At 32.7% G+C, this 23,332-nt stretch overlaps 1 protein-coding gene across 2 annotated transcripts in view; it reads left to right on the top strand.

Annotated features, from left to right (window-relative positions):
- LOC110019659 (pantothenate kinase 2-like) overlaps positions 1-15,629 on the top strand; it is a 65,158-nt gene extending 49,529 nt beyond the window's left edge. For both annotated transcript variants that reach the window (XM_020717420.1, XM_020717419.1), the window contains exons 16-23: positions 6,495-6,611; positions 7,449-7,512; positions 11,522-11,668; positions 12,201-12,353; positions 13,835-13,918; positions 14,016-14,210; positions 14,564-14,635; positions 15,360-15,629. In XM_020717420.1, the coding sequence (XP_020573079.1) occupies positions 6,495-6,611; positions 7,449-7,512; positions 11,522-11,668; positions 12,201-12,353; positions 13,835-13,918; positions 14,016-14,210; positions 14,564-14,635; positions 15,360-15,455 (928 nt within the window). In that variant the 3' untranslated portion in view covers positions 15,456-15,629. The remainder of the gene's footprint in view (positions 1-6,494; positions 6,612-7,448; positions 7,513-11,521; positions 11,669-12,200; positions 12,354-13,834; positions 13,919-14,015; positions 14,211-14,563; positions 14,636-15,359) is intronic.
- Positions 15,630-23,332: the final 7,703 nt, after the last annotated feature.

Here is a 23,332-nt window from a genome sequence, read left to right as displayed (position 1 = left end):
TCTTTCCCTTATTTTTTGGGACAATTTTCAATTTCGTTTGTCAAGTTAATGCACATTTTTGTTAGATTTTATATGACTGTTGACTCTGGAATAACATATTTATGGCTATGTACAGTAGTCAAGGGACACGACAATTTTAATTTGGCTTTGCCCATGACAACTAGTTGAATCTTTAAATGCATGCACAATATTTCACATTTTCTTCGCCATTATTGATTCTATTGAAAAGTTATGCAATAACAACACTTCAAACCTTAAAAGTTTTTTTTTCTAAATGTTAAAAATATATTAATTAGATAATGATAAGAGCATGTCAATGGATTTGCCAAGAAATGGCCGAGCGAAAAGAAATATATTGATACGAAGTATATTTTGGGAACAAGCCTGAACAACTGAGAAAACATCCACTAAAGGGTATGGAGGATTTATGCGAGCATCATCTGAAAGGTCCTATGATTTTGATTGATTATTTTTTACCCATAGGATGAGCAATGAAACATTAAAAAGTTTGTGCCAAAAAAATCGATAAGAGTAGTAGTATGTAGGAATATTTTCAAACACCACATTTTGCCAATAACTAGATGACAAAGACCTAATTTATACCTCCTTATAAATGTGTAATGGCCAAACTTTCACCTATCGATATATTGTCCACTTCGGGCTAGTGGCCGTATGATTTTTCTCCATTGATGTAACTTCTTAGGAGCTCACCCATCGTGAAAGTGCTCTCGCACGAACACGTTTAACTTTGGAGTTTCTAATGACATTCCAACCGTTATTCCAAAAAGAAGCTTTGATGTTTAAGAGTTCAACATCCTTATATTGAATCAGTTTTATAAACTCCTCCATTTAAGTATTTGACATCCTCGCCAATCCTCTTAATCTAGAATCATCCACCAGGCAGATGAATTTATAGAGGTGGCTTTTACATATTGAAGAGCTAGCTCCCACCATATAACATTTTGTCCCATATAGGATTGAAGAGGCAACTCTCATAATATAGCACTTTATTCTGTATGATACTTAGTTCCCATATTTAGGCTAATGTAACACTTCAATACTATTTGTAACTGCTCGAACTCTCACATTTCGAGATATTGTTTGCTTTGGCCAAATGACCTCATGATTTTGTTTAATTGGTGTAACGTCCCAAGAGATCACCTATTGTAAGAGCTTTCTCACAAAAGAATGCTTAACCTTGGAGTTTCTGATGAAATTCTAACTGTTACACCGGTTTGGCTTCATTCTATCTGAGAGGTTTTACAATACAAAGGTATTAATGTTTAATTTCGCTAAGACTCTAATTAGAGAGATTAATGTTTACAATACACGGGGTTCTGGAGGACCGGCCTAGGTTCGGTCCCACATTGCTGGATCGGCTGGTCCTCTTTCCCCTTTCCTTCCTTTCCCCTTTTCCCTCACCTTTCCTCTCTCTCCCCCACTCTTTGCTTCCTAGCACTTTCCTATTTTAAATCCTTTCCTAAAACCTGAAATCCTGATTATATTTTATTATTCTTTTTTATTTTAAATTCTTTCTTAAAATTTGAAATCCTGATTATATTTTATTATCATTTCTTATTTTTATTACTTGACATAAGTCCAACCTCTTTATAAATAGTAGATGATGTCCTTAGAGTTAAGGGTCTTGATTTTGAATATGAATTTAGTATTGTCTAGTGTTTCTACCCTTGAGGGTTGTATCTGACAACGGGGAAGGTGTTCCGAGTGTAACCCCGTCTGAGGTGGTGATTATCTCCTTCGTCCCTGACTCTTGCCTGCATCCTTGTAGGCCACCGTCACTCTTGCCGCCTTCTAGCAACAACATGCTTCCTCCCCGACAGCCTCCCTGTTTCGTACAGGTCGCCGCCACCCCTATCACCTCAAGCATTCCACCGGCAGCTTCGCTACCTTCCAGCTATTGTCCTTCCACCTCTCAAGTCGCCGCACTTCCTGCATGCCTCCATCGGCTTGTCTGACTATCCCAACTCCTCCTGCCAGCTGCAAGCCTCCTCTTAGCATCACCGCGACCCCTCTGCCTCCAACACTATCACCTCCAGGCCACCGCACTTCCTGCATGCCTCCATTGGCTCGTCCGACTATCCCAACTCCTTCTGCCAGCTGCAAGTCTCCTCTTTGCATCCCCGCGACCCCTCTGCCTCCGCTCCTCGGCCTCAGTCGCCCTCCTTCCTCCCTACCCCTGCAGGCCGTCCCTTGCTCCCTGCCCTCGCAGGGCACCTTGACGCCACCCTGCCCCTGTATGCCACATTCTTTGTTCCCTGCCTCCGTAGGCATTGCGTCGCCGCCCTGCCCCAACAAGCCACATCACCCTTGCCCCTGCATGCATTGTGCCGCCACCCTGACTCCTGTAGGCCGCCATCCGCTGCCTCTTCGGGTCCAACCTTTGACGACTATTCCTACTTCCCACAGATGTGGTTCAACACCTCTACTATCATTGATTTGCTGCCATGATCCTTCCACAACAGCCCGACGCTTCTCCGGCCTTCACCACAGCTGCCTCTGCCTTTGCACCACCTCCCTCACTCCCTCCTTGTCAAGATTATTGTGTCTTCTTTTTTGAGTCATTATTTGTAATCATTTGTTTTTGCGCTTTTGCTTTTTGTGTTGTTTTTCTTTATTTTAAGTCTTCATTGTACACTCATTTTAATTCAATAATAAAACCGTGTCTTGCGTCGTGATTTGGGTTAAGTCCGACATCAGATAGGGCTTGGTAAAACAAATTGTTGTAACGTCCACTTGTAAATATTTTCAAAAAGTAAATGCCAAGGTGAATAAATTAGACTAGTTGAAGTAGTGTAGAAAAAGCTATAAAAATGAGATTCAAAATTGAGCGGTATGATGCTCTATAGAGAAATCAAAATATGGGGTTCATTTTAACATGCTTATCGAGGCTTTGTTGATATAATACGAATCCCATGAATAGAGTTTAATGTAATATGTTTCTAAAGAAACTGTAACTTAAATTAGTTGATGCTTAGGATCTGTTTAGGGTAGTTCTTTAGTTGCTTTCTTTCTTCATATTGCTGTCACATTTCCATTTGATTACTTTTTGTTTAATGCTTTTCATAAATTATGTGGTGGGAGATACTTTGTATAACTAAATATGAAAGCATGATAACTATTAGAAAGTTGTCCGATTTTTTTAAAATGAAAACTATTTATGACAGTAACAATAGCATTTTAACAAGTTATTTTCTCCCACAATAGCTCGACAGCTCACCTTCACGAAAAGTTACATCCATCCCAAAAGTACCCTAAGTTTTCTATACATAATGAGACGCAAAGCAGCGTTGAAGCTTTTATTTGACATAGCTTTGGTATGGAGAAGAGTAAGAAGTGGCAAAGGATGAAAGAATTAGGTTTACATTTAAAAGAAGAAAGTGTGGAAGAAAACATTATGAAGAAAAAGTGAGTATGCACTTAGAAAAAAAAAATATCTTGGCTCGATTTAAGGTCGAGACCTCACTTTCACGAAAAGTTACATCCATCCCAAAAATACCCTAAGTTTTCTATACATAATGAGATGCAAAGCAGTGTTGAAGCTTTTATTTGACATAGCTTTGGTATGGAGAAGAGTAAGAAGTGGTAAGCTATTTTAGACAAGTCTTTTAGATGTGCTGCTTGAACGTTATTAAAAAACAATATGTATGTATGTTCATGCTAATTAAGTATGATGGTTTGATTTCCTTTTGTTTATTTAGAAGTTGACATCCAATTTGTGAAAATAGTACTAGACTAAAACACCCATATAAATGTAGAGGCACATTGGCCATCATACTACTTCCATTAATCCCCCTGGTTGTGAGAAAATCTCGTTCATCGAACGAAGTTTCTTTCTAGCACAAAATATTTTGTTCCCGGAATGCCTTTCTACGCAGCATTGATTGCACACATGAGAGTAAATGCAATGGCGGTTACTTCATAGTCTCTTCCTATGTTATAGTTCTATCTTCTATGACACAATCCAAGCTGATTTTTCCACAAAAATTTGGACAAACACAATTATTTCACACACCAAATCAAAGTAATACAATAACAACTCACACGAATACATAACAAATAAGCATCATCAATTCGAGAGGTATGTGATCTCTCCAAAGTACTGCAATTTGAGAGGAAGCCTCTCTCATCAGAACATAATTTCATTGCTCTCCTGCACCTCTGCCTTTGAGGCACTTGAAGTTGCCTCCGAGACTGACCCTCGTATATCTCTTCTTTGGCGTCTCCTTTGAAATGACACAGTTTGGGTTCTTGGTGTCATGGTCGTCGAGGTAGTCTTATGTTGTGGAATCCTCCCGTGGTGCCGCTTTTGTCGGTTTTATTCGTTTGTTTCTTGTCTTCAACCATCTGAGCTACTCAATCGTTTCCCTCATTTCTCGTGGTCTCAATAGTCGGAGTGCTGCTCGTATGTCAGACTTTAGGCCCTTTATGAATTTCCTTTCTAATTCTGCCTCAGAAATCCCTCTATACTGTGTCGACAATAGTTCAGATCTCTCTCTATATTTCATCATAGTCTCTTCTTCACTCAAGACATAATTGCTTATGTAGGTCTCCTTCCCAAATGACTTGGAAAAGTTCTAACAAGTAATCTTTAAATTCCTCTTGCAAACGAATTGGATGTCTAGCCTTCCTCCACTAAAACTATTCTAGGGTTTTTCCCTCTAAACATAACCTTGCCTTCATGAGCTTTTCCTCTCCGTTGCCCATTCACCGCGAAATATTTCTCTATCTGGTACACCTAGCCATGTGTGTTTTCCCTCTTGAAGATCGATATATTTAACTTCCTAATCTTAGTATCTCCAGCTCAAATTTCTCTCCCTTCAGTGTTCCCTCCGTATATCTATTATGGTAAAACTCTCTCCTTCGATCATAGTCATATTCCATCTCGGCTTCTTCATTTTTTGTGCTCCTCCAAACTATTTATATAACCCCTCCATTTTTCAGGACAAACCCCGTCAATCGATCTCTAATCCACCCTCAATGAGTGTCCTATGGGGAATTCTTAATGGTGGATGTTTTCTCATGTTCCTCACGTTCGATTTCTTTTCCTTTCGATCAGGCCATATATTCCCCAATCAACCTTTGTTTAGGGTTTGCAAATTGAGTAGTCAGTAGGATCTTGGATTACATCTCAATAAGCTTCTTTATGATATCCTCCACCTTCTCAAATTGGTTGTCAATGGAGGAAAACCTTTTCTCTATCTCAAATTTAGGTTGTCCTTGTTCTCCTTCCAATTTATCTTCCAAATCATCTACTTTCCTTGCTGTCATCTCTCCAATATCTTAGCACATTTAACTTTGGATAGGTGTAATCGTGCCTTGCACAAAATCCCTTCGTCATTCTCTCAGCTATCCCATATCACTACTGTTTCGCGAGGCTAAATCACAAAAGTGGCGTTATACACTGCAATCCTTCCCAGCTAGCTTGAATCACACTGTTGTATCACTAGATTAGGTCATGCATTGCTATTCCGTTCGCTAGTGTCCCAGCTAGGACAAATTGCAGCTGTTGTATGCCATGATCCCGTACTTTGCTTCCCAGCTTGCCTATTGCAACTTAATGGTGACTGATCCTTCCCGATTACTTGTCCTTTATTTCAATAAGGTCAGAACCGACAGATTATCTGAACCTACCACTTTATTGCAAGTTTTAGTGTTGTGGGCGACGAAACTCCTCTACACAATAATCTGATGTTTGATTTTTCAGATATCGAAGGCTCTGTTACCAATTTAATACAATTCATGCCATTTTTTCCACAAAAAAATATGGCAAACACAATACTTTATTTCACCATCACCAAATCAAAGTATTATAACATCAAACAACTCACATGAATTCATTAAAGAAAGCACTTAAAATTAAAGAGATAGGTGGTATCTTCCAAATTCTAGAATTCAATTGGTAGGAAGTCTCTCCCAAAACTCAACCTTAAGACTAAAAACTACAATTTTATGCATAACCCTAACCCTAAACATATTAACCCTATTTATACTCAACGATAACAAATAACAAAAGATTAACGTACCCTTAGTCACCGTCATAACAGTATATTTGTTAACTAAGCCTCCAAAGAAAACCATTAGTCTTATTTTATGAGTGAATTCTTGTAAATGAAGAACTTTGTGGTTGTGTTTTTTATTAGTATTCTTTGAAGCTTTTACTTCATTGAACTATTATTTCAAGGGGGATTTATATACATAGCACACAATTCTTGTGTATTTACATATCTTATACCTAAACCTTTATATTTACAAATATACCATTCAAATCTATAATACCATATAACAAGTAGCACTATTATCACCTTTTAAAAGTGAAATACACCTTGTCATGCATAGATTTAAAGCATCAAAGTGCTATATATGTAAATATGAAAGTTTTGGTGGGAGATATGTAAATACATAAGAATTGTGTGCTACGTATGCAAATCCTTTTTTTTTAATTCTATTCGTGTATTGTTCTACGTTCTTTATAGGTTGATGGAAGAGCCTGCAGCATATGGGAAATTTGGCTTGGCTAACCTATTGGAATTAAGGGAGGAATGCTTGAGAGAGTTTCAATTCAGAGATGCGTACATTACTATAAAACAGAGGTTCGGAACAAAAGTTTCTAGAGTTCTTCGGTGATTTATTATCTTCATCACCTCTTTTTTCTTTTATTTAGATCGACTTTGTTTCCACCCAAATAATTTTATTACATGAATAGTGGATACTTGTACTAAATGCTCTTGGCTGGTGATTTATTGGAAGCATTTTGCTCTGACTAATTCACCAGTACAAAATACTTCGTTCCTACCTACATTTTAATGATCTACTATATTTGTTTGAAGATTGGTGGTTTTCTTTCCGATTTGTTTTGGGTTCTCTTTGTAAAAAGTTGTGCCAAATTAATTTAGTAATTAAATTCATTAAAAATTGTGCCAAAATAAATTTAATAATTAAATTCATTAACACATAGATAGATAGAACACACACACACACACAAACACACAAACAGATAGACAAACATACAGACACATACATGCATATATACACACTTGTATGCATGTTCAAGCACCAGATTATATATGTAGGATATTCCGTTGAAATTATTATTTTTAATTTAAGAAAAGTGTCTAGTTCTTGCAAAGGGTCATGTTAGTCCTCGAGTTTATAGAAGTGGCTATTTAGTCCCCAAATTATATTAATATTGGTTAAAATTTTCTCCAGGGGACTAATTTGACACTTTTATAGACTGTGGCTAAAGTGTTCCCTTGTAAACAGTAATGAGTCTTTTTTTGGCGCTTTACTCTTATTGATTAAGTGGGAAGCATCATTTTTTATATGCACATGAATAGTTCATGTTTATAAAGAAGGAGAATAACCGTCTATTAATGCCTAGGATTGTTATACGATTTTTTTTTTCTTTATTGCGTGTATTTTGTCTCAAGGGAAAATGAGGCTTCTCTGGCTGTTTTACCTGACCTCCTTTTGGAACTGGACGGCATGGATGAGGTATGCTTTCACTTTCTCTTGTGCAATTACATTTATAGGGAAACTATGGTGCTTTTACTTTTGTTAACTAATCTTCATCATGAATTACCATTGATGGACACTAGTTTTCTGATGTTTATTATAGGCAATAAAAATTTCTTAATCTCTCAATAATTTCTCGTTCCTATGCTGAGAAAATGTGAACGAGAGGAATGAAATCAGAAGGGAAAAGGAAATAGGTACTGAAGAGAGGGAAACATGATGAAGAGAGTGAGATAGTAGAGGAGGAAGGAGAGGGATATGAGAAATTCGATGCCACAAAATTATGATTCATTCATGTTTAAATATTTTCTTTTTATTTTAGTGAAGTGGGCCTTGTATCAAACTTTTCGATTAAAAAAAGTGGCATTTACATACTTAGCACTATTTACATATCTAACATCTAAATTTACGTACTAATTAATGGAATTAGTTGATATTATGATTCGTAGAAAGATTAATATCTTATGTATTCAAGGAACTTAATAGGTTGGAAAAAAGGCTAAGGAGATTGATAACTTAGGTTTTAAACTTTGGTATTCTGGTAAGAGTTGCACTAGAAATGGTGTAGGTGTAATTATAGATAAGAGTTTGAAAGATAATGTTGTAAAAATTAATAGAGTTGGAGATAGAATTATAACCCTTAAGATTATCATTGATACTAAGATTTTTAATATTATAAGTGCTTATGCTCCTCAAGTAGGTTCAGATATAGAGTCTAAAGATAAATTCTGGAATGACTTAGAAAAAAAATTTATTAGAGGAGATTTAAACGGACATGTCGGTAGATGGCTATGGTTTTGAAGTGACTAATGAAGAAGGTAGAGCTATTTTAGATTTTGCTTTAACGTATAATTTTATTATTAGTAATTTTATTATTACAATACTTTATTCAAGAAAAGAAATGAACATCTTATTACTTATAAGAATGGATCTAATAAAACACAAGTTGATTATTTTATTATGAGAAGAGATCATCGAGATTGTAAATGATTGTAAGGTCATTCCAAGTGAGGATTTAAGTGCCCAACATTGTTTATTAGTTCTTGATTTTAAGATGAAGAGTTGTAAAATAAAGAATACTAGGACTCATCATCCTAGAATTAGATAGGGAACCTAAAAGACAAATAAAATTATTTTTATGAATAAATTTTAAAATTCATGGTGAAATAAATGCTATGTGATATAAAGTAACAAACACTATTAAATAAGTAGCAAAAGATGTACTTGGAGAATTAAAAAAAAAAGTTTCTTTAAATAAAATTAGTTCGTGGTGAAATAATGATGTGCAAGAAAAGATAAAATATAAGAAGTTATGTTATAAAAATTAGTTTAAATGTAAAAGCTTTGCGAAAAATATCGAACTTTCTGCAGAGAGTTTAAAAGAACAATATGCAACTCTAAAAATTCTGTTTTTAATGATCTTTATAATAGATTAGATACTAAAGAGGGTAAGAAATATATGTATAAATTAGCCAAACAAAGAGAAAAGAAAAATAAAGATTTAACTAAGTAAAGTGTATTAAAGATAAAAATTATAAAGTGTTTTTTTAGAAAAACAATATTCAACATAGGTGGGTGAGTAATTTTGATAAAATATTTGATGAATTTTTTGAAAATACTATCAACCTTAGTGATCTTGATGTCATTAATAATAATAAAATGTTTCATTTTTACCATCGCATTAGTGAAAAAAAGTTGAGGCTTTAAAGAAAACCAAGGGTGGAAAGTCTGTAGAACCTGATGATATCTCAATTGAAGCATGGAAATGTCTAGGATATTTGGTAGTTTCTTGGCTTACTAAACTCTTTAATATTATTTTAAAAACTAAAAAGATGCTTGAGGAGTGGAGGAAGAGAATTTTGGTCCCCATTTTTCAAAATAAGGGCATGCACTAGAGTGTGCAAATTATAGAAGAATTAAGTTGATGTGTCATACTTTAAAATTTTGGGAGAGGATAATTAAACATAGGTTAAGACATATTACAAAGATTTCTCATAACCAATTTGGATTTATGCCCGACAGGTCTAATATGGAAGCTATACATTTATTGAGAAGTTGATGGAGAAGTTCATAAATAATAAGGAGAATTTACACTTGATTTTAATTGATTTAGAAAAAGCTTACGATAATGTTCCAAGAGATATCCTTTGGAGAGTTCTTGAGAGGAAATGTGTTGATATGACTTATATTCAAGTCATTAAATATATGTATACTAGAGCTGCTACTTGTGTTCAAACTGAAGGAGAATTGATCAAATATTTTCCTATTGCTGTTGGATTACATCAAGGATCTGCTTTATGCTCATATCTTTTTGCTTTAGTTATGGATGTTCTTACTGGACATTTACAGGAGGATGTACCTTGGTGTATGTTTTTTGCTGATGATATTTTTCTTGTGGATAAGATGAGAGAAAAAGCCCAGGAAAAACTTGAATTATAGAGGTCTATATTGTAGTCTAAAGGCCTTCATTTGAGTAGAACTAAAATTGAATAGATGGAATGTAATTTTAGTAGTAGTAGCTCTAGTGACAGATGTGTAACTTTGGGTCTGTTGTTCAAAGTGAATGGTGATATAGATGGGGATGTTAATGGTAGAATTCAAGTTGCTTGGTCTTGGTTGAAGTGGAGGAATAAGTGGAGGAATGCTTCGGGCCTTTTGTGTGATAGCAAAGTACCTCTTAGATTGAAAGGAAAAATTTTATAAGACGGCGGTGAGACCTGCAATGCTCTATGGCGCGGAATGTTGGCCTTTAAAAGAGAAGCATAAAACTAAGCTGTGACGAGATGAGAATGATTAGGTGGATGAGTGGCTTTACACTTAGTGACAAAATGCAAAATGAATATATTTGTGATAGGTTGTGATAGGGTGATAGGGTTGGTGTAGCTCCTGTGACGGACAAAATCAGAGAAATTCGTCTTAGATAGTTTGGTCACATTAAGCGTCGACCATCTGATGATCCGATTAGGAGAGTAGTGTTCTAAATTTGACTTATTTTAAGAAAGGCAGATGTAGACCTAAGAAGACTTGGGCTTATTGTATAAAAAATGATCTTAATTTATTAGAACTAAATGAAAATATGACGCTAAATGGGACGCAACAGGGAAAAAAGATTCATGTAGCCGACCCCACCTAGTGGGATTAAAGCTTTGTTGTTGTTGTTGTTGTTTACATCCAAACATCCAAACCACTCTAATTTTTCATATCATATCAAAAATACCATCATTTTAGCTTTGAAAAAAAAATGAAATACATCTTTTTATGCATAGATAAGGTGGTATGTATGTAAAAATTGAAGTTTGGGTGTTAGATATGTAAATACATAGGAATTGAGTGGTGTGTATATAAATCTTCAGAAAAAAAAATTGCTGTTTTAAGAAATGTTTGAATAAGCAAATGAACCTTGCAGGTTAAACACCGAAGAAATGTTTTTATTTTAAGAAAAATTGCTATCTGAATACTATCCATCAGATTTTAATATTCTGTCATTTTAATATTATCATATAGTATTTTTCGGAAAATTTCTAGTGTCATCCTAGCCGTTTTAAATTTTAAAAAAATCATCTTCAAAAGCATTAGGATAAATTTTACAGAATATGATTGTAGATTCTATAAGCAAAGGGGATTTAGTATTCCAAACATGATATTGGATCATAACTATTCCTTTTTATCTTATTCTTGTTTTTTTTATTTTTGGGGAATTTACATAACTTTGGACGCAATTCTTATGTATTTACATATCTCACACCTAAACTTTCATATTTACATACTTAGCATATTGTTGCTTTAAACCTATGCTTGAAAAGGTGTATTTCACTTTTAAAAAGTTGTGATAGTACTATGTTTGATGTGATATTAAATATTTGAGTACGTGTGTAAATTTGAAATTCAGGTGTGGGGTATGTAAATACTATAAGAATTTGTGCCAAGGATGTAAATGCTCCTTTTTTTCCTTTTTGTATGTACTGATTTGTTGAATTGTTTTGTGTAGGAGGGAAGATTGCTTACTCTGATTGAGGGTGTTCTTGCTGCTAACATTTTTGATTGGGGATCTCGTGCCTGCTTGGACCTATATCATAAAGGAACTATTATAGAAATTTATCGCATGAGTCGCAAGAAGATGCACCGTCCTTGGCGAGTAAGTTTGCTTTGGGAAACCAATTTTTCTCTGGTCTCTCAATGAGTCATATCTTGATTGTCAGGCCTAATATTTCAAAGTTTTCCCAAGATTTTATTGTCCCTGATCTCCAAGAAAAGTAGAAATGAAAAATAATTGAGAAATTTACATATCTAGTTCACAATTCTTCTGTATTTACATATCTCATACCCAAACCTTCATAATTAGATACAAACACTTTGGGGCTTTAAATCTATGCATGAAAGGTGTATTTCACTTTTAAAAAGTGGCAAAAGTCTTATTTTTTATGTGATAATAAATATTTGAGTGCTAAATGTAAATATGAAAGTTAAGTCGTGAAATATGTAAATACATAAGAATTGTGCCATGTATGTAAATGCCTCAAAGTAATTATGCGGTAAACTGTTTCAGAGCAAAACAACAGCGTTTTGTATCTTTAATTTTTTGGTGAAAAACATCTTTTCATGCTGGATAAATTTAACATTAATTCATGACTTTTGTTAATTTACAAGGAGCAATTCTTGTTTTTTAGGTGGATGATTTTGATATTTTTAAGAGAAGAATACTAGGATCTGGAAAGAATCCATCTTACAAAAGAGCATTGCTCTTTGTTGATAACTCAGGGGCCGATGTCGTGCTCGGCATGCTTCCTTTGGCTCGAGAACTGCTTCGTTACGGAACGGAGGTGGGTGATTTACTTATACGACAATCAAATGCTCTGATTTATTTTTTGCATTCTTTCTCTTTTGTTTGAGCCGAGATGGTAAAAATATAACTTCAAAAAAACTACAATCTTTGTGTTGTAAGCATTTATTGAAAATTTAGCTTGCAAAGCATTGATTGGATAATTGAAGCTATGTAAATTTGTTGGTTTAGGAAATACACCCTTCAAACATCCTCTATTTTTCGGAGAAATTTGGAGGAATTTTTCTTGAGCTAAATTGATTTATTCAACTAAAATTTACCTGATGTTGGATCAAGATTTATTTAGATATAGGTTTTAAGGCTTCTATAGGTGCAAGTCCCATGGTTAGTTATCTTTCAATATAATAGGAGAGTCCTCTCAATTAGGGGTGTAAGCGAACCGAACACGAACGAACAAAGTTAATAGGAGAGTCCTCTCAATTAAGAAAGTGCTTAAAGATTTAAGCTTGGAGTAACTTTGGATTTAGTTAGAGGTTTTGTAGTACTGGGCGCCTACGAGTGAACCGAATTTGCCAAAGTTAGAGATTTTAAAATCATAGCTTTGAAGGAGTCTAATTGGCAAGTATGAGTTATCTTCTCATTTAGGGGTGTAAATGAGGCCAATGTTTGCTTGTATTTGGCTTGTTCGAAAATTTGTTTTTGTTCGAAATCATCTCATGTTCATAATCTCTTGGAACTAGTGTGTTCGTGTTCAACCCGATTCAGATTCATATGTATTATTTTTTAAAATTGCAAAAAAAAAAAATAAAAAATTATCATAAGTATTATTTTTAGTTATTTAATCAGTTTAAACTAAAATGAGCTGAATATAATCGAGTAAATGTATGTTTGTGTTCGGCTCATTCATAAATTAAACTAAAATGAGTTGAATACATTCGAGTAAATGTATGTTTGTGTTCGGCTCGTTTATAAATCAAGCTAAAAAATGTTGGTGTTCGACTTGCTTGCTTGACTCGAGACTTTTTTTTTAATAATTTGAGTCATTTAACGAGCCGAACACTAGTTGTTCTTGATTGGCCAGCTTTTTTGACAGCCCTACTCATGTATTCCAGGCAAATCAAGTTGACGCTCATAAGTGGCACTTATTATCTTCCACACGAAAAACCCAAATGTGGGACTTAAAACTCTAATTGTAGAGTAATCTGATTGGTGAGATTCACAACCTACAAAGAAGATCTATTGATTTGAGGGTTAGGTTAATAAAATTGCTAGCTTGGAAATAGGACTTGTAACTATGATTGTAGAGTAAGCCCATACGTGGGACTTGTAACCCAACAGTAGGACTTATCGCATAAGAGTTATTTATACTAATAAAACATTTAAGTTCTCCATTGTGTCCTATTGAGTGTTTTTAAACACAAATAAACATGCTATAATATTTCCTTAATTAGAAGTGTCAATGAAGTGAAGAACTTAATGTTTTATTAGTATAATATAACAAAGATGATCCATGTTATGCAGGTTGTCTTGGTTGGAAATTCATTGCCTGCTTTGAATGATGTCACTGCCAACGAACTACCTGAAATCGTAGCTGAAGCCGCGAAGGTTTGTATTGTAAATATTTCCTTCTCTTTTCCCACTATTTTAGAGATAAAATCAGGCATAAAAAAATGGTATGAAAAAATTGATTTACGGATTGCAGCATTGTGACATTCTTCGAAAAGCCGCAGAAGCCGGAGGACTGATTTTTGATGCAATGGTTAACATAGAAGATGAGTTAGAAAAGAAATCCACTTCAGTTCCTCTTATGGTTGTGGAGAATGGTTGTGGTGGGCCCTGCATAGATTTTCGACAGGTCAGCTCGGAGCTCGCCGCCGTCGCAAAAGATGCAGACTTGGTATGGCTTTTAATCACATCTGAATCAAGGTTTTTTTATTTTTGTTAGGAAATTTACATGCATACACACAATTCTTATAAATTTATATATCTAACGCTTAAAATTTGATGTTTATATTTATAATTGTTGGTGTTATAAACCTATGCATGAAAAAAAATGTATTTCGCTTTTAAAATGTTAGTTATGTTGATTCTTTTATGTAATATTGAAGATTTGAGTGCTATTCATGTAAAAAACAAAATTTGGTGTTAGATATTTAAATATATAAGAATTGTGTGATATGCATATAAATGCCCTTTTTTTTTTTTCATTTTCAAAAGCACACACCTTGAGTACCTTCTTTCTTAATGCAGATAATCTTAGAAGGGATGGGTAGAGCCCTTCATACAAACTTGAATGCTCGTTTCAGATGTGATGCCCTCAAGGTATGGATTGCAAAGCTTTTTTACATATTTACCACACAATCCTATGTATTTACATATCTAACATCTAAACTTTAATTTTTACCTACAAACATATCATCTTACCTACACATGAAAAATATGTTTTTCACTTTTTAAAAGTAAAAATGATGATATTTTTGATGGGGCATGAATGATTGATGGTATAAATGTAAACGCAAAATTTACTTTTTAGATATGTAAATGCATAAGAATTGATGATATTTATGTAAATATTAAAACTTCTCATAATTAGGACTGTCAATTATTGCTGTTTATAGTAGGGAAGATTTACAGAGACCACCCAATTCTTATGTATTTATATATCTAAACACCTAAACATTAATTTTTACATTGTTACCATGTTACCCATGCATGAAAAGATGTATTTCACTTTTTAAAAGTCGAGATGATGGTAATGTTTTTGTGATATAAAAGTGTGGGTGGTATAAATATAGAAAAAACAAAGCTTTGGTTAGGCATTTTGAATTTTTTCTTTCAATTTAATGTCGTGTAAGCATACTTACTCGTGATATTGTGATTGAGGGTGTAAGTTTACCACTACGAGATCACGGTTTTGAATCATACATATTATTCTTCTGACAAACTTCTACATTTTCTTCTGGAATCATTATTTTATATATTTATTTGTACAATTTTACTCCTATTTTCATATACTTGTAATCTAAATTATTTGCTTGTGCTCCAGCTTGCAATGGTGAAAAATCAGAGGTTAGCAGAGAAACTGTTTAGGGGGAATATATACGATTGTGTTTGTCGATTTGAGCCTGTGGAGACCAGTTGAATTTTTTTTGGCTTTTTTAAGACTCATTCGGTAAGTTCATCCCTTGACAAATTTTATGAAGTATTGTCAAATTGTTATAATCATCATTCCTATTGATTTTTCAAATAGTTTTTGTTGTATATATTTTCATATAAATTTTTATTCTGTAAAATGTAACTTCACCTTCTGTTTCTTCGGCTATCTATGTTTTCATCGTTCATTAAATGGGTAATTGTTTGGTCTATTTTGTAGGCATTAATATATTTGTTTCATTTTATTTGTTTATTGAAGGATGATTTTATTTTTTATTTTAAATTAAATTTTATTTGAATTTCTGTTTAAGGCTTCGTTTTAGATTACAAAATGTTTAAAATGAAATTTAGTTTTTTTTTTAAAGATACGATTAAACTTAAATTGAATTTAATAAGTTATATTTTAATGATTCTTTTAATTTAATTCAATTAGTTTAGGTGTTTGTGATAACTTATATATTTGTTATGTATTTATATTTATATTTTTTTAAATAAAATTTATTTAATATGTAAATGTGAAAGTTTAGGTGTGAGAAATGTAAATGCATAAAGATTGTGTGCTATGTATATATAATTCCAATTAATAAAAAGACTAGAAGTAAAATGTTGGGAAACTTTGGCTTGATAAACCAAGAGGGAAATGCCTACCATTATGTCTCCAAAATCACAATAGCAACTTATAATGCAATGTATCACCTTAATATCATTTAACAATTCTTACAGAACACTGCATACCCCCAAAAAAATAAAGAATAAATTGTTGAAATAGTCCGTTCATACGCACCTTAAACTGCTTATGAGGCAGCGCTTAAATTACGCAGGGTGTCAAATCAGATTCAAGCTACACTGACTCAAATGTTAAGCGGGTTAAATCAACTCGAATTTTGAAATCAACACACTGACCCAAAACCAACCAGCAAAACCCATTTAAGATAAAGCATTACTACTATTAAAGTCAAATTTAGGCCGATTTGAGTCATATAAATCAAATTTTTTGAGGGGAGCTCGGGTAAAATTCGTGTCCGAATGACTTAAGGCCCTACTATGCCGATTGGAGGCTGAAAATAAGTTTCTTCTCCACTCACAACTATGAAAAGGAGCTATGTCGCACTAGAATTGATTATCCTCATTCATGCACAAGAAGCCCTGACATGAATTTTTTATTTAAATCATGCTTAAAGGTTGCTCACAAGGTTAGAATGAGTAGGAAACTAAGGGAGCCAAAAGAACATGAGCTTACATAAAAGAAGCATGTCATTATCATTTATCAAGCACAAACTATGTTTCAAAAAAAAAAAAAAAAAAAAAAAAAATAAAATCACAAACTAACTATTGTTAAGCAAACTCCACATCTCCCAAGTTAATAAAATTTAGAGTAAAGTATCAAAATAGTCCTGACTATTTACATATCATTTTAGTCCCAGAGTTAAAAAAATATGTCGAAGCAGTCCAAAGACTTCTTTAAATTGGGCTGAAATAATCAAAGTATCAAAATAGTCCTGACTATTTACAGATCATTTTAGTTCCAGAGTTAAAAAAATATGTCGAAACAGTCCAAAGACTTCTTTAAATTGGGCTGAAATAATCCTCATATAGCACTGTTAGAGCTCAATTTCAAAATAATTTGAGATTATTTTGACACTTCTATAAATTTTGAAAATAAAATGGTTCTATATTAAATAGTCAGGGACTATTTTGACACTTTACTCATAACATTTATTTCATCAAAATCAGGGATATATTAACAGTGTAGAAATCATTAATAGAAAGAGCCTCATGAATTTCATAATTACAAATATTTGCACAAGCAGAATTTTCCATACAAAAAGTATGTAAACCCATCTTGTCAACTTAAAGAAAACTAAAAGTATGCAAATTCAGCCATAATATTAACATCATCAGCACTAATCCAAAGGCAAAGTTGACATCATTGCTCAGGACAAACATAAAAACATCAATTTGGGGAATTTACTCATAATTAGCCTGAGTTTTGTTTTAAATTAAAACATTACATTTAGTTTTAAGTTACTAGTTTCAATCATTGCTTTTAATAAGAACTTCTGAATAACTGGGCATTTCCTCTCAACTAGACATTAAGACTTGATTCACTTATGTATCAGCTGTTTTGTGCTATATTCACATATAATTGTTATATTTATTATTTACTAGATTAGATATATCTGCATCATGTCTCATTTTCTGGTTTCAACGTTCATCCTATCGGTACTTGTTGATATTCTGTTTTATACAAGCATCTGAAGTTTAATTGAGAATTATTATTCAGGTAGAGAAGACAAGCGGAACCAATAATAGGGAATGCCCTGATTTCACAATTCAATTTTATCAATAAGTTGCATTCTCACCGATTTCAGAATGCTCAACTTAAATCAACATATTGAGAGCCTCAAAACTCTTAATAATCATCTCATGAAGGATGCGGCGGAGTGCCGGAAACAGATCCAGTTGCTGCACTTCTAACTAGCTTCATAGCAGTTCGACGTCCGTCATCTTCTCTAACATTATTGAAATCACCACACAGTTTGGCGGAGATGCTGACATGGAAAGCTTGAAGCTTGAAGGATAAAGATAAGAGATGATAACAACAAAAGTTTTTGGTGGAGAAATTGAAATTCGAAAGAGAGAAAGTGAGAAGCCTACAGATATAGAGATTTTGAATGTTGACAATCAAGTAAAAGCTTCCTTAAAAGTTTTTGTTTGATAAAAGGATTGTTATTTTCTTAAAAGAAGATTAGTGGCCACATGAAAAAAAATGATGTTGGTGGTCTGAAGTGAAGCAAGTAGAAAAAATATGAAATTGGTTTTATCATTTTACAACCACTCAATCCCGATCCACTCTTCTCCTTGACGTCACAGATGTCGAAAGTACACTTAATGAGAACCTCAAAAGCATCAATAATCATCTCATGCAGGGTATGGTAGAGTGCCAGAAACAAATAGAGTTGCTCCACTTCTAAACTAGTTTCATTTGTCTTGTGAATATTCATCGTCCTCTTCTCTAGTTCTATTGAAGTCACTACACAAAGCATTATGGAGATGCTGCATGGAAAGCTTGAAGCTTGACGAGGCAAAAACAAGGGATGATAATAACAAAAATTTTGGTGGAGAAAATAAAAGTTGGAAATAAAGAAGGTGAGAAATCATAATGACTTGGTGACTTTGAATGCGACCTCAAAGATTTCTGCTTGATAAAAAGATTATTATCTTCTTCAAAAAGGATTAGCTGCCACATGAATAAAATAAAGTTGGTGGTTTGGAGTGAAGAAAATAGAAAAAAAATATTTAAGTGGTTTTATCATACTACAACTACCCAATTTCTGATCCACTCTTCTCCTTGGGGGCATTATTCAAGAAGATCCCTGCCACAGCTGTCGGAACTACACTTACTTAGAATCTCAAGACCATCAATAATCACCTCATGAAGAGTATGGCAGAGTGCCGAAATAGAAAGAGTTGCTCTACCTATAAAAATTATTATTTTAATAAAAAAATTAGTGATCACATGAAAAAGTTGGTGGCTTTGAAGTGAAGAAAGTAGAAAAAATGTCTAAATGGTTTGATCCTATGAGAGCTATGTACTATTACTGTATTTCTTACTTTGGTGGCCTTTTTGTCACAACCTGGTTTGGAAGATGGTATACTCCAGCAACACATGACATGATGACATGATCAATCTCAAACTCATTAGATAAATCTCATGGAGTCACGATCAAAATAATTTTATAACTGCAAATAGAAACATATAAACAAAATAATTAAGAATAAAATCATACTGCATCAACGAGTCTTTAACATTATTTCAACAAGGAAAAGAAGAATATGACTAATGGAAGATAAATGAAAAACATCAACTACATAAGCAATAATATACCCAAAACTAAACAAAATTCTAAACAAAGAACTACATCTTAAATGTAAATATTGAGCTAATGAAATAACTAATATTGAAAAGTTTGCTCTTACAACAACGATCTACCACACAATCTAGTAACATTCATCAAAAAATTTTCTGAAATGAGTTTAATATGCAAGATGAGCGGGAAAGAATTAAGTGATTAAGCCTAAAATGTAAAGTTGAAATTTTTAGTTGAAACATTTCATCTTAATTAAAAATAATTCATGGTTGTCTTGCATTTTTATTTAAATGAATTCTATTTTATATCAAATAATTTTATTTTCAAAAAAAATGTTATTAGATTTTTATAATTTTTCCTTAAATGAGAGGCTCATACATGTCTCGGCCATAACTTAGCTAGCATTAAGTTCATCTACATTAATAACATTTACAAGGATGCTTGAATGTAAATGAGCATAAGAGAATAAATAAAAGAATATAATAATAACTAATACAATTATCTTGTTGTATTGTATCATTAATACATACATATTTTTACAAATTATATGCTCTTTAAAGACAAACATATACATAAAATCATGAGATATGGGTACTTGAAAAATAAAAACCAACGATCTTTTTTAATATTTCTATGATAGACATACAAATACATAAAATGTCCAATCCCAAGTTTGAGACACAATCAAGAAGCTTTTAGGTGAAAACAATTAATTAATTAATGAATTTTTAGGTGAAAACAATCAAGAAGCTATTGGGTTTATTTTGAGACTGATGCAATAAAAAAATTAATTAATGAATTTTGAAACTCATCCCTATTCTTTTTTTTTTTCTGACAATAAAACAGCAAAATATCTCAACAATGAAGCCTCTTGTCATCCTAATCCAAGCTCCATATGAAAACATAGCTACAGAAAAATAGAGCATTCTTACAATTACAATGAACGAATAATTCACTGAATATATACACATTTACTTAAGGTATCTCCTCATAGTAAAAATGATTAATCAAAGCTAGACGCAATAAAGTAAAGCCTTACCATAAGATTAAAGGAACTTGTTTTTTAGCATAAAACATTGCTAAGCAATAAATCCCACATTAGGCTAATAATTCATATAATTGTCGCTAGAAACATAGTAATATTTAATTTATAAGAGAGATACATGGATCAATTTAATTCGAACCTTTATTTTCTTTTTGGTTTAATGAAGCTTCCATTAAATATTGGTTATTGTAATTGCACATCCTGGCAACATGTAACACAAACTATATATGGAAATTAAATAACAATGATCACTATAAAACCATGATTTCTTTGAAATAATTCGCTAATTTAAAAACTAGTCAGGTAAGGTAACAGGCAAAATTTGCATAGTGATGCCAAATCAGTGAGCAGATTAAGGCTTTGTTTGTGAAAGATTTTTTATTTTTTTGTGGTAAGAAAAAACCCAATAAAAGTAGTAATCATTTAGATAAAAAAATGGTGCAAGTATTTGAAAGAGAAAGAGAAGGAAAAGAAGGAAGAGAGGGAAGTTTTGTATATGATGGATACAAAAATAGATGAATAAAAGAAGTGAAATAAACTAGCAAAACCAAAGCATTAAAGCGGGAAGATTAACAAGCTAATGCCAAAGAACAATGACACTACGTAAAGCTATAAAAGGAACATAAACTTCTCAAATGGTATTTCAACATAACATGATAGTACAATATTTTTTATGCATATATATAAAAATTTGATTCATTGAATTACATAAAAAATGTCAAAAGATAAAAAATAAAGGTTTCTTTATGTGTTCGAGTGATGAATCTCCATGTGCATGAAACTTGGCAAAGGATGGGCATAATCGTCATCACCATGGTTAATTTGGAGTTGTGGATGTTTTTTTGCAAGGCTGGTTGCATTTCAATCATTTAATGCAAGCTTTGACTTCATGACCACCTTTGAAAGGTTTCTAATACTTCTTAATAGTTAATATGAAAAATATATATGCTCACCATTATTTGCATGGAATGAAAATACATCATCAAATAACATTGCAAAATAATAAAACAATATAATATTGCAGACTTTAGCTCAAAAAGATTCCCATAAATAATATCTATAAATCTTGAAAACTTTGGTGATTTTGTCAAACCAAGCCCAAGAAGATTATTCTAAGCAATGGAGAGAATTCTTGAGCCTGCCAACATTATTGATAGTAAAGTGTGTTTGGAATCCATAACTCATTTCCGAGAACAATTCTTCTTCAAGTCCCCATTAAGAAAGGAATTATTTACGTTAAACTCATAGGTTAGCCAATCTACTGTTGCAAAAGCTGCATACCTGTATATAGCTCTTAAATTAACTGAAACATTTTGTTTTTTCACTTTATTTATTTGGTTCTCTCAAGCACCACTGTGTTCCTTTCTTGTTTTTATGCAGTTAAATCTTTAGAATGGATCGGTCTAGCTCTTCATACAAACTTGAATGCTCGATTCAAATGTGAAGCTTTAAAAGAAAAAATAATTAAATTTCTTGTTTCGATAAATTCAGGTCGAATCACTTTTATTTTAACAAAATTCAGAAGCAATGGTTCATATATTTCTAATTGATCAAAAGACTAAAAAGTAAAACAACGGGAAAAAAATGGCTTGATAATCCCAGAAGGGAAATGACTACCATTACATGTCTCTACAGCCACACTAGTTTTTCATAATTTTAACCATCTCCTTATATCATTTAACCATTCTTACGCAACACTGTGCCTACACAAAAAAATGCTAACTTGTCGAAAGAGTTCGTCCATATGCACCCCTAATGCGGATGGAGCGGCGCTTTTAATGTGTAGAAGTCTCAAATTAGGTTCGCGGTTGACTTGGATTTTGTTTTGATACGACTTGATATGGAGCTTGAAATTAACTAAGATGGGAACAGATGATCTGAAGGTGGAAATTAAATTTTTTATTATTCTATTTCAATCACTAAAAATTATTATCCACAAATTAAATGAAAGAGCCACCAAATAAATCAATTAAATTAACCAAATAAAAAAATTACCTTTCAGGTTCTCGCTTACGCATTCTATAAACATTATCTACTTCAGTATTCATCTTAATCAAAGGCTTAAACCCGAAAAATATAATTAAAACAATATAATGAGTTATCTAAAGATAATCAAAAAACAATCACATTTCTAACCTACAATAACCTAAGGAAAAGAGATAATACGCATGTTAATCTTTTATATTTCATTCTGACAATATAATGAGTTATCTAAAGATAATCCAAAAACAATCACATTTCTAAGCTACAATAACCTAAGAAAAAAAGATAATACGCATGTTAATCTTTTATATTTCATTCTAGAAAATCATATAATAATCTAATGTATTCATAAAATTTATTCAACAAAAATAATCTAAACTTCTAATATGCTATAAATTTAACTTTATTTTTATTTCAAATTCTTAATATTACATGTCTCAGGAGCACCGTTAAAACATAATCTAACACACCCCGATAGATATTATCTCTTCGATATAATGGTTAGTGATCTAAATATCACAATTATCTGATGTAAAAATGTCCTTAGTCGCCCCTGACAGATATTCTCCCATCATGCAATTATTCAATACTTGCCCCTGACCGATATTCTTCTGTCAACATAGAGGTTAGTGACCTAAAAATTTGTCTGGGATAGTAGAAAAAACATTTGCGCGAGCCCCTACCTATACCAAAAGAGGGTTGAACTCTTCTTAGCATGCACATACAAACATTCATACTTACCTTCATTCCATCATATTACACATTCTTTTCTAATGCAATCAACTTGGGAATAAATGAATGTTTACGAGAATCAAAATGATATGCACTAATCTAATAATTTCGCAGATAAATCATTATGCAATTGGTTGTACAAGACTGTTTTCTAAATGTCATGTAGTGATAAACTATAAGCATTTCTAATTAAATCTAAAGATAATGTAATATCCCAATTTAAATGTCATTCAA

Source organism: Phalaenopsis equestris, unplaced genomic scaffold (assembly GCF_001263595.1).
Source record: "Phalaenopsis equestris unplaced genomic scaffold, ASM126359v1 Scaffold000067, whole genome shotgun sequence".
Taxonomy (NCBI): Eukaryota; Viridiplantae; Streptophyta; class Magnoliopsida; order Asparagales; family Orchidaceae; genus Phalaenopsis; species Phalaenopsis equestris.
Note: the sequence above shows the minus strand (reverse complement) of the source record. Positions and strands in the feature narration are given on the sequence as shown.